Source organism: Trypanosoma theileri (assembly GCF_002087225.1).
Source record: "Trypanosoma theileri isolate Edinburgh chromosome Unknown TM35_Tth_105_V1, whole genome shotgun sequence".
NCBI lineage: Eukaryota > Euglenozoa > Kinetoplastea > Trypanosomatida > Trypanosomatidae > Trypanosoma > Trypanosoma theileri.
Window position 1 is genome coordinate 1 of NW_021639947.1, and position 9,984 is coordinate 9,984.

The following is a 9,984-nucleotide window of genomic DNA, read 5'->3' on the forward strand; positions in this document are numbered from 1 at the left end:
GTGTACGGACCTGGAGAGGCAGACAGCTGCAGAAGAAGACCAATTGGAAACCATCATGCTTGAGAAGAAGGCACTCCAATGGTATATTCATGCTTATGGGCAAGATGTCTGAGGATTTTATTTTTTTGTGTTATCGACCTTTTTGTTTTTATATGTTTTGTTCTGCAAGTAAATATTCATTATACTGCTTTTTTTTCTTGTTCTTGCTTGTCTTTTTTATATATCTCTCATACGTTAATGGGAGGAACCGTTGTTTTTAACACCTTTTTTCCTTGCTTATTTTTTGCAGACCACTGAATTAAGACACAATAAGAATTATTGTAATGATAATGATGATACGCTACGTGTTGTGTGTTATACTTCTTTCACTGTGTTGTACTTGCACTTTCGTGTTGGCTACTACTGTGCCTCAAGTTGAAGTTAGTGAAACTGAACATCAAGGTGATGAACCTAAAAGTGGTCTTGAAGAAGGAACCGGTCTTGTTGGTGTAGGTGGAGAGAAGGAGGAAAAGGTAGAGAAGAAAGAATGATCGCACAAAAATTGCCAGATTCTGCTGAAGAAGATCTCTCTAAAAAAGAACTGTTAGATAGTCAGGATGAATCAGAACTTAACAAAGATCAAGGTCCAGTTGGTCCTCAGAGCACTTCACAAACTCCACTACCAGGAAATAGTACTCAGTCTTATCTTCAACCTGCCACTTCATCACAACCAGTAACAGGAGAGAGAAAGGATGGAGCCCCTTCTCCATCAGCAAATCAGAACGATCAAATTCACGGTGGCGGTAAAGCGGATTCGCAGACTAACGTACAAGTAGCCGAGAGGCAGGAATCGGGACATAATTGTGGATCCAATTCTGGCACTGAAGAGAATACTATTGGCTCTCTCACTGCAAAGGAACCTACTCCCATTAGTGAGGAGCAGAAGTCTGAAAATCCACCAAGTTCCCCCAACGAGAATAGTACGCAAGGTACTAACGATGCAGGTAACAGTAATGCTGTACAGTCTCAAGGAAGTACAGACACACAATCTGAACCTGAGAATGGCACTACACCCAATACTAATGAAGAATCAACCTCAACAACAACAACACTTCCTCCTGAACTCACAAACAACAAGAAGGGTGATGCAGACAGCAGCAGCAGTATCAGCAGTTCTGTGTGGGTGCGTGTACCACTACTGATTGTGGTTACACTGGCCTGTATTCTTGTGTGCTGATTGTGTGGTGATGGTGGTGTGACTCAGGTCATCCTTTGTTTTCTTTTCTTTTTTTGCATGCATCCACACTACAGTCTAACTAATCTTCCACCTGTTAGGATTTTCTTCTTTTTTTTTGTTTCTTATTGTTAATGTGTTTTGTGTGTGTTTTTGCTCTCTAAGTTTATCCTATAATAATAATTATTGCTACTCCATTGTGTGTGTGTGTGTTCTTGGAGACTCTCACTCTGTGTGCACCTGGGCTTGCACTATAATAATGATGATGAACTGTTTTTTGCAGTGAAGGGAAAATGAAATAATAATAACAGATAAATTTATATTTATAATTGCTTATATATACACATATATAGACTTATACCCATAGTTGGTGTATTACTGTGTTTACTGTGCATGTTAGGCTAATATTTAATATCTTTTTCTTTGCTTGTTGATTTTGCTGGTGCGTTTTGTGTGGTTTGACCTACACCGTTTCGGTGATACGTTTTGTTCTGATGGGAAACAAATAATTGTTATACATTTATATTTTTAATTGCATGTGAACTCGGACACAACCATAGCTAATTATTTTTTACATTCGATGGTTGCTCTGATCGTGCTATTAATTTGTTGTGTTTTTTCTTTTGTTTGAACTTGATTGTGTTGTGTACCTTTGTTGGGCTCTTTATTATTTGTGCGCTTTGCCTTGTCTTGTGATTTTGCTAAGTTTTGTTTTTATCTTTTTCTCCGTTTTTCCTTTTTTGTTTTTGTGTTTATCAATTTTATTCTGTATTGGGTTCTCTTAATCTTTTTGTTCTAGAGTTTTGGCGACTGTGAACGATTCAAGTAACTTTTTTCGCATGATGCTGCTGCGACGACTGTTGTATTTTATTGTACTGTTTTTGAGTGTTGCCTGTGTGTGTGTGGCGGCTGGAGAGGAAAAAGGTCCTTCTTCTGGCGGTAGCAATTGTGAAGCCAGTACTGGTTCCGAGTGTAAAAATGACCCTAAGCTATCTGAATCTGCTCGTGTTCCTGCCGCTCCTGTTGGACCTCTGGGTGAAAGAGGTGAAGCGGGTTCTACTGCTCTTCAGGGCCGTGGTACTCTCCCAGCAGTTAGAGATAATGATCTTAACACGGAACTACGTGGAACGGAAGCGAGTGACAACGAGAGGCAAGATAGTGAACCTGCAGTAGAGAATCATTCAGAGCTAACTAATACCAATAGTCAACACAGAGGTGCAGAAACACAGAATCAACTACAACAAAACTCCGACGCAGCACACACTCAGTCCCCTCCCAAAACACACAATGAAGCTACTACTGTCCCACACATCCAAACTCCGACATTGCAGGAAACACCGTCTGCAGACCCTGAAGTGTCTCAACAGGAAGAACACAGTGCTAAAAGCAATAGTGCAAACAGTGACAATACAGCTAACCAGAATGATCCAGCAACAGAATCCCCTTCTTCAACAGCGTCTGCACAACCTCCTGCCACATCTTCAACACAGGAAACGGATGGAACGAAACCTACGGAAGCTGCAGATGTTGGGAATGACAGTACACCTGCAGGGAGGGAGCCAACAAGTGCCCAAGATGGTGCTGCAGATAATACAGAAACAACCACCACTTCAACCACAACAACAACACTTCTTCCTGAGCCCACAAACAACAAGAAGGGTGATGCAGACAGCAGCAGCAGTATCAGCAGTTCTGTATGGGTGCGTGTACCACTACTGATTGTGGTTACACTGGCCTGTATTCTTGTGTGCTGAATGTGTGGTGGTGATGGTGATGTGACTCAGGCCATCCTTTCTTTTCTTTTTGCTTGCGTCCCTACAGTCTAACTAATCTTCTACCTGTTGGAATTATGTTTTCTTTTTTTGTTTCTTAATGTTATTGCGTTTTGTGTGTTTTTGCACTCTGTGTTTATCCTATAATTATTATTGCTACTCCATTGTGTGTGTGTGTTCTTGGAGACTATGTGTATGTTCTTTTAGTCTTGCACTGTGATGATGATGAACTGCTTTTTGTTGTAATAAGAAATTATAATAACAGATGAATTTATATTTATAATTGCATATTATCTACAAATATAGACTTACACCCATAGTTGGTGTATATTTCTGTGTTTACTGGGTAAATTGGGTTAATGGTTAATATCTGTTTGTTTGCTTATGGTTTGCTGGGTCGCTGTTTTTTTTCTTCTGCGGCAATGATGATATGCCGTGGGAAAAGTAAGAGAATAAAAGACAAATATAGTATTAATGCTTATTAACTCAAACATAAGCAATGGTCTCTGGATTGTGTGTTTTGTGCTCTTAATTTCTTTTTTTTCTTTGTTTTTCTTTTCTTGGGCCTGTGTGTGTGTGTGATGCATTTTTATTGGGTTTTTTTTTTCTTTATTGGTGTTTTTGTGTTATGTGTTGTGTTTATTATCTTTCTGTTTTGTTATTTACTCTCCTTACAGTGTGGTTATCTGTATTCTATCCATTTATTCTGTTTTTCTTGCCTGTTGTTTATTTTTGCTTCTCTTGGTGGTAGTGTTTTCTCGTGCTACTATTACGACGCTGAAAATGAAATTGTTCTCATGTGTGTTGTGTGTGCTAACTGTGGTACTCTATTCCATGTTGGTGTGCGTGTCGGCTGATAGTAAAAGTCCTCTTGAACCTGCTGCCGTGCTTGCTTCTGCAGATCCTTCTACTGACCTTCTGATTACTGGCCTTAAATCCGACGTTGAAAGAGTGAGTGAAATTCATTCTCAACGTACTAAACGTAACACAGATGACACAGAACAAGAGGATGATGATGAAGAGGAGGGAGAGGAATTGGATTTGGAAGAAGATGAAGAAGAAGACGATGAGGACGAGGATGACGATGACGATGAAGAAGAAGAAGAGGATAAGGAGCTTCAACCACCGTTAGAAGTGGATAACGGAAATAGAGTGACTCAACCGGGTTCTCAGGGTCTCAAACCACCTTCACAAGCAGAAATATCCTCTTCTGCCTCATCTAAACCTGATGGGACTCCTGGACAACAATCAACAGGTACTGGCCGTGTGGGAGCACAGCAACAGTCTGCTGGTAATAACGGTAAACAGCAAAGTGATCCAAAAACACCACAGGCCCCTCAACAAAATACAAATGCTCCTGAGAAACAACCGGATCGTACTCTGGCAGTAAATGGACAAACCCCTACAGTTACACAGGACTCTCAACAAGGTGGACGCACATCCAATGATAATAGCGCACGTAACACCAATACAGCCACCGGAGAAGAAAAAGGTAGACAACCATCTCCTCCTTCTGAATCTTCTCAAGCCACTGGAGCTGAAGGTGATAATTCTGCAGCATCAACGGCAAACAATTCAGCGAACACAAACAATGTCACTCCCAATACACCCAATAATAAAGAATCAACCACCACCACCACAACACTTCCTCCTGAACCTACAAACAACAAGAAGGGTGATGCAGACAGCAGCAGCAGTATCAGCAGTTCTGTGTGGGTGCGTGTACCACTACTGATTGTGGTTACACTGGCCTGTATTCATGTGTGCTGATTGTGGTGGTGTGACTCAGATCATCCTTTGTTTTCTTCTCTTTTTTTTTGTTTTTTTTTGTATATTCTATACATGCTACTCCATTGTTATTTTTGGGCTACTGTTTGCTTTTCTTTTCCACCAATGACAACTTATCTTGTGCAATGAGAGAAAATATATATATCAGATACACTTTTATACATATATTGATAATTAAGTATACGACGTTTTACATTGATAGTATTTGTATTTGGGCGTTTACTGTAGAACATGGGCTATCTGTTAATTTCTTTTTGTTTGATTTACCTTTGTGTGGATTGTTTTGTGTGCATAGAGAAAAAGTAATAACAAGTATATAAATACATAATTTCCTATATGTGACCATGGAAGGATGTACCTTTGTAGTACTGTATGTGCTATGGCATCTGGTCGAGTTTTTAATTTTTAATTTTTGATCTTTTGTTTAGTTTTTGGTCCTCTGCAGTACAGTGGGTTGTGCGTTCTCTTTTTTTCTGTGGAGTCCTACTGATGATAGGTATTGTAAACATGGTTTTGTCTGCGACTATTATCTGTAGTTATTACATTTTGTATTATTTCTCTGCCTGCACTGTTGTAATCTCTCTTATTTATTTTCTCTCCCTGTGTTCTTTTATTGTTTCAGCGTTATTATTCTTCCTTTACACATGTACATGCATTCAAGACGGTTGAGGATGAACTGTCATCCTGAAGGTGGGAGGTATTGTGATATCCGGACACCTTGCGTGATGTTTACTGGAGACACTCCCATTCCATTCTGTTGGGCTGCAGGCCTAAATGCAAGCTGATGCATTGGGCTGATGGCATAAAGGAACACTGCAAGTAAAACTATAGTCAATGGGCGGTTTCGCTTTGGGTGTATTGTGGCCTTTTACCACTATACTGCAGGAGGGCCGATAAGGCAGAGTCAGGGAGGTTGAAATAGAGTTCACAAAAGAAATATATATGGACAGCTGCATTGCTAAACTGTGGTTCAGGTATTTTCATTCCTTTAAGGCTGAATCTTTTTACGGTGTTCATAGAGGGTGGGAGGCAAGTGAGAATATGCTCCAGAGTATCTTTGCATATACTGTGGTTGAACCACGTAGATGACGCCACTGTTGTTGAACTCTTGTGATGTAATTCTCTAATGTGAACATTGATGGTTTTGCTTTGAAGAGCAGTGTAGGGCCACAATAAAGACATTGGACCTCTTATTCTCTCTCTCTCTCTCTCTCTCTCTGTGGTATTTTAAAGTTTTCATGATAATTCTAATGAACTGGAACTCTTTCTATGTTTGCCTGTGGGTTATATTTGCGTTGGATATTGCTGGAATATTACTGATTGGGATTTATACCTCATGCTACATTCTTTAGATTTGAGAGGATGAATAGTCTCATTAAGGACTAATAATGGTCCTGTTCTTATTTTTGTTTCTTACGTGGGGTTATATGAGGTGTGCTTGGCTACTGAACACTTTATTGTTTAGACTGGTGTTGTTTTGTTCTTTTTCTGTGACAGATCTTTTTTGTGGTGTGTTCTCTTACCTTTCTTTCTGAGTATCTTTATGGACTGTTTGTTTTTACTATGAATTTTTTCTTGTTCTCTGTTTCTTTGTATAGTTGAATTGCCCAAAAACAAGAAGGCTAACTCCTGTCATGATGCTGCTGAACCGTTTCTTTTATCTTCTGGCTTTGCTACTAAGTGTGGCAATTGTCTCTGCTGTGGCGTCTGAAGTGAAACTCGAGCCTCCTCCCGCTAAAGTTCCCGACGCACCAAAAGAGGTGGTTCCTGAGAAAACAGTACCTGTTCTTCCTCCTAAAAAACCCGAAGTTCCTCCGGCTAAAGTACCCGAAGTTCCTAAAAAGCCTGAAGATAGGGAATCTGAAGCTCTAAATCAACATGGAGCTACTGGTCCTTCTGGTACTCGTGGTACTTCAAGTGATGGTGGTCCTGGTGCTGCTGATGCTTCTGGTGGTATTCCAGCACTTGGTGATTCTGAACCTACTTCAGTTGCCGCTGAGGCTGTTCCTGGAGGTAAAGGCCAAAATGAAGACAGTGTCAACAATGCAGCAGGAAGAAGTGCAGATAGCCAAGGAAGTGGAACACCACAAGCTTCTTCTTCTTCTTCCAGCAGTTCAACCACAGGGAGTGCCGGAGCTGCGGATACTGAAACAACTGAAAACGCCACTCCATCTGCAGAGAGTGCATCAACAAGTACCCAAAGTGAGGGAGGAAATACAGAAACCACCTCTACCACCACCACCACAACAACAACACTTCCTCCTGAACCTGCAAACAACAAGAAGGGTGATGCAGACAGCAGCAGCAGTATCAACAGTTCTGTGTGGGTGCGTGTGCCACTACTGATTGTGGTTACACTGGCCTGTATTCTTGTGTGCTGATTGTAGTGGTGGTGGTGGTGTGACTCAGGTCATCCTTTGTTTTCTTTTTCTTTTTTGCATACATCCCTACAGTCTAATTAATCTTTCACCTGTTGGGATTTCTCTTCTTTTTTTGTGTTTCTTATTAATGTTAATGTGTTTTTTGTGTGTTTTTGCTCTCTGTGTGTTTATCCTATAATAATAATTATTGCTACTCCATTGTGTGTGTGTGTGTGTGTTCTTGGAGACTCTCTCTGTGTGTGCACCTGGGCTTGCACTGTGATAATGATAATGAACTGCCTTTTGGAGTGTGAAAAGGAAATAATAATATCAGATGAATTTATATTTATAATTACGTATATACACACATATATAGACTTACACCTATAGTTGGTGTGTATTTCTGTGTTTACTGGGTGCGTTGGGCTAATGGTTAATATCTGTTGTGTTTGTTTGCTTGTGTGGTTTGTCTTGTACTGATTTAGTTTCTGCGGAAACAAAGAGTAACTGATACGTATTTATTCATAATTGCTTATGCACAAATGCACAGTACGGGCTCTGTGTTATTTTTATGCAGCTTGTGGCTGTAGTGGCTGTGCTCGCAAATTGTTTATATTTTGTTTTTGCTTGGGCTTTTTTGTGTGAGGTGTCTGTTTATTTCTTTTTTTTGTTTATGTTGGTGTTCTTTTTTTGAGTGATCGTTGCTTGTTTGTTGCATTCCTTCCCGTGGGCGTGTTTCTAATATATTTTACTTTTGCTATATTTTATTGTTTTCTTCTTAAACAGTTCATATACCTAAGAAAACAAACGAGAATTAAATTTTTTCGTGATGAGTGTGCTGCGACGCGTGTTGTGTTTTTTTGCTTTCCTGCTGAGTGTTGCTTCTCTCTGCGTCTCCGCTGGCGGGGCTGCTTTAGAACCTGAAGCTCTTCCTTGCACTTCTGGTTCTTCTGGGTCTGAATGTCCTTCTCCTGGTCCTGCACCTGGTGTTCATCCCCCTGGTCCTCCTGCTGCTGCTTCTGTTGATAGTTGTCCTGAAGGTTCTGCATCTTCTGATGCTCACCCTTGTCGTCGTGGTGGAGGTGGTGGCCCACGTCCTACTACTGGTGGTCCTTCTCCTGGTCAAGATGGAGCTGTTGGTACTTGTCCTGAAGCTGGTGCCGGTGATTCCAATGGCGGTTCTTGTAATCCTTCTTCTTCTGCTGCTGGTGTTGGTGCTGGCGCTGGCCCTCATCCGCAACCTGCCACAAGAGACTCTGCATCACTTACACAGGAAGTATCTGCTGCTCAAGGTGTGCGGGGATCCCAAGAAACTGTCAGTGAACCACGTCCTGCAGTAACTGCTGCCGATCCTCCTGCAGGCGCTTCTGGCGAAGCTGCTGCTCCTTCCACTACATCTTCTTCACCAGGTGATGGGAACAGTAGTGACTCTACACGTGTTGGTCAAACTGAAAGCGCAACAACACCGTCTCCTCCTTCTGGCAGTTCAGCGAGAGAGAGTACCAGTAGTTCTGATACTCCAACGACTGAAAACGGCAATAGACCTGCGGAGGGTGAATCAACCAGTGAAAAGGAATCACCCACCACCACCACCACCACAACAACAACCACCACCACCACCACAACAACAACAACAACACTTCCTCCTGAGACTGCAAACAACAAGAAGGGTGATGCAGACAGCAGCAGCAGTATCAGCAATTCTGTGTGGGTGCGTGTACCACTACTGATTGTGGCGACACTGGCCTGTATTCTTGTGTGCTAATTATTGTGGTGTGACTCAGGTCATCCTTTGGTTTCTCTTTTCTTATTTTGCATACATCCCTACAGTTTAACTAATCTTTCACCTGTTGGGGATTTTCTTCTTTTTTTGTTTCTTAATGTTAATGTGTTTTGTGTGTTTTTGCTCTGTGTGTTTATCCTATAATAATTATTATTGTTACTCCATTGTGTGTGTGTGTTCTTGGAGACTCTCACTCTGTGTGTGCACCTGGGCTTGCACTGTAATGATGATGAACTGTTTTTTGCAGTGGAAAAAGACAATAATAATAACAGATGAATATTTATATTTATAATTGCGTATTCACACACACATATAGAGTTATACCCATAGTTGGTGTATTTCTGTGTTCATTGGGTAAATTGGGCTAATGGTTAATATCTGTTTTTTGTTTGCTTGCTTGCTTGCTGGGGCGTTGTGTGCTTTGTTTTGCCGTGCAATTTTTTTTTTTGGTTTGTTATGTGGAGAGGGAAAAATAATAACTTTTACGCATTTATTCATATTTTAATTTTCGTTTACCATAAAAGAGAGAGCTGTTTATATGTGTGTGTTTCCTGCTCTTGTTTCTCTCACATTTGATTTTGCTTTTTCTGTTTCAGGTCAATTGGTATTTTCAGATTAATACTGGTAGTGTGTGCTTCCTTTTTTTTTGATTTGAACACTAGCTGGGTGATAGTTGTAGCTTTCTGTCATGTGTGTGTTGTTGCTGTAATTGTTCAATGTAATGTGGGGTGTTCTTATTTTTTGTATTGATTCACTTTGTTACTGTTTTTTTCTCTGCTCCTTCTTCTTTAGGTAAGACAGTGAAGTAACACTACTGCAAGAATTATTGGGATGATAATGCACTACGTTTTGTGTGTTTTCATTCTCTCAGTGTATACTGCCTGCAATGTTGTGTTAGCTGAAGTTGGTAAAGAAGGTGTTGTTGGTGTGGGCGGTTCAGCTACTTCCCGTCTGGTGGTTAATTTCACACCTACTGCTATTATTTTTCCTTCTGCAGATGAGCGGGCAAAAGAAACTCATATATCTACTACAAGTCAACTGGAAGCACAACGAGAATCATCACAAGTG

The 9,984-nt window shown here is 40.7% G+C and overlaps 5 protein-coding genes across 5 annotated transcripts; all 5 read left to right on the plus strand.

Moving 5' to 3' along the window:
- Positions 1-526: 526 nt before the first annotated feature.
- Positions 527-1,216, plus strand: TM35_001051000 (uncharacterized protein; the record flags this gene model as incomplete). Its single annotated transcript, XM_029031647.1, has 1 exon — positions 527-1,216. The coding sequence occupies one exon, from the start codon at positions 527-529 to the stop codon at positions 1,214-1,216; it is 690 nt and encodes a 229-aa protein (XP_028877049.1).
- Positions 1,217-2,052: 836 nt separating this feature from the next.
- TM35_001051010 (uncharacterized protein) lies at positions 2,053-2,967 on the plus strand (the record flags this gene model as incomplete). Its single annotated transcript, XM_029031648.1, has 1 exon — positions 2,053-2,967. One exon carries the CDS (start codon positions 2,053-2,055, stop codon positions 2,965-2,967), a length of 915 nt encoding a protein of 304 aa, XP_028877050.1.
- Positions 2,968-3,768: 801 nt separating this feature from the next.
- Positions 3,769-4,755, plus strand: TM35_001051020 (uncharacterized protein; the record flags this gene model as incomplete). Its single annotated transcript, XM_029031649.1, has 1 exon — positions 3,769-4,755. The coding sequence occupies one exon, from the start codon at positions 3,769-3,771 to the stop codon at positions 4,753-4,755; it is 987 nt and encodes a 328-aa protein (XP_028877051.1).
- A 1,652-nt stretch (positions 4,756-6,407) lies between these two features.
- Positions 6,408-7,154, plus strand: TM35_001051030 (uncharacterized protein; the record flags this gene model as incomplete). The annotated part of the gene is made up of 1 exon (XM_029031650.1): positions 6,408-7,154. One exon carries the CDS (start codon positions 6,408-6,410, stop codon positions 7,152-7,154), a length of 747 nt encoding a protein of 248 aa, XP_028877052.1.
- An 808-nt stretch (positions 7,155-7,962) lies between these two features.
- Positions 7,963-8,898, plus strand: TM35_001051040 (uncharacterized protein; the record flags this gene model as incomplete). Its single annotated transcript, XM_029031651.1, has 1 exon — positions 7,963-8,898. The coding sequence occupies one exon, from the start codon at positions 7,963-7,965 to the stop codon at positions 8,896-8,898; it is 936 nt and encodes a 311-aa protein (XP_028877053.1).
- Between the last annotated feature and the right edge of the window lie 1,086 nt (positions 8,899-9,984).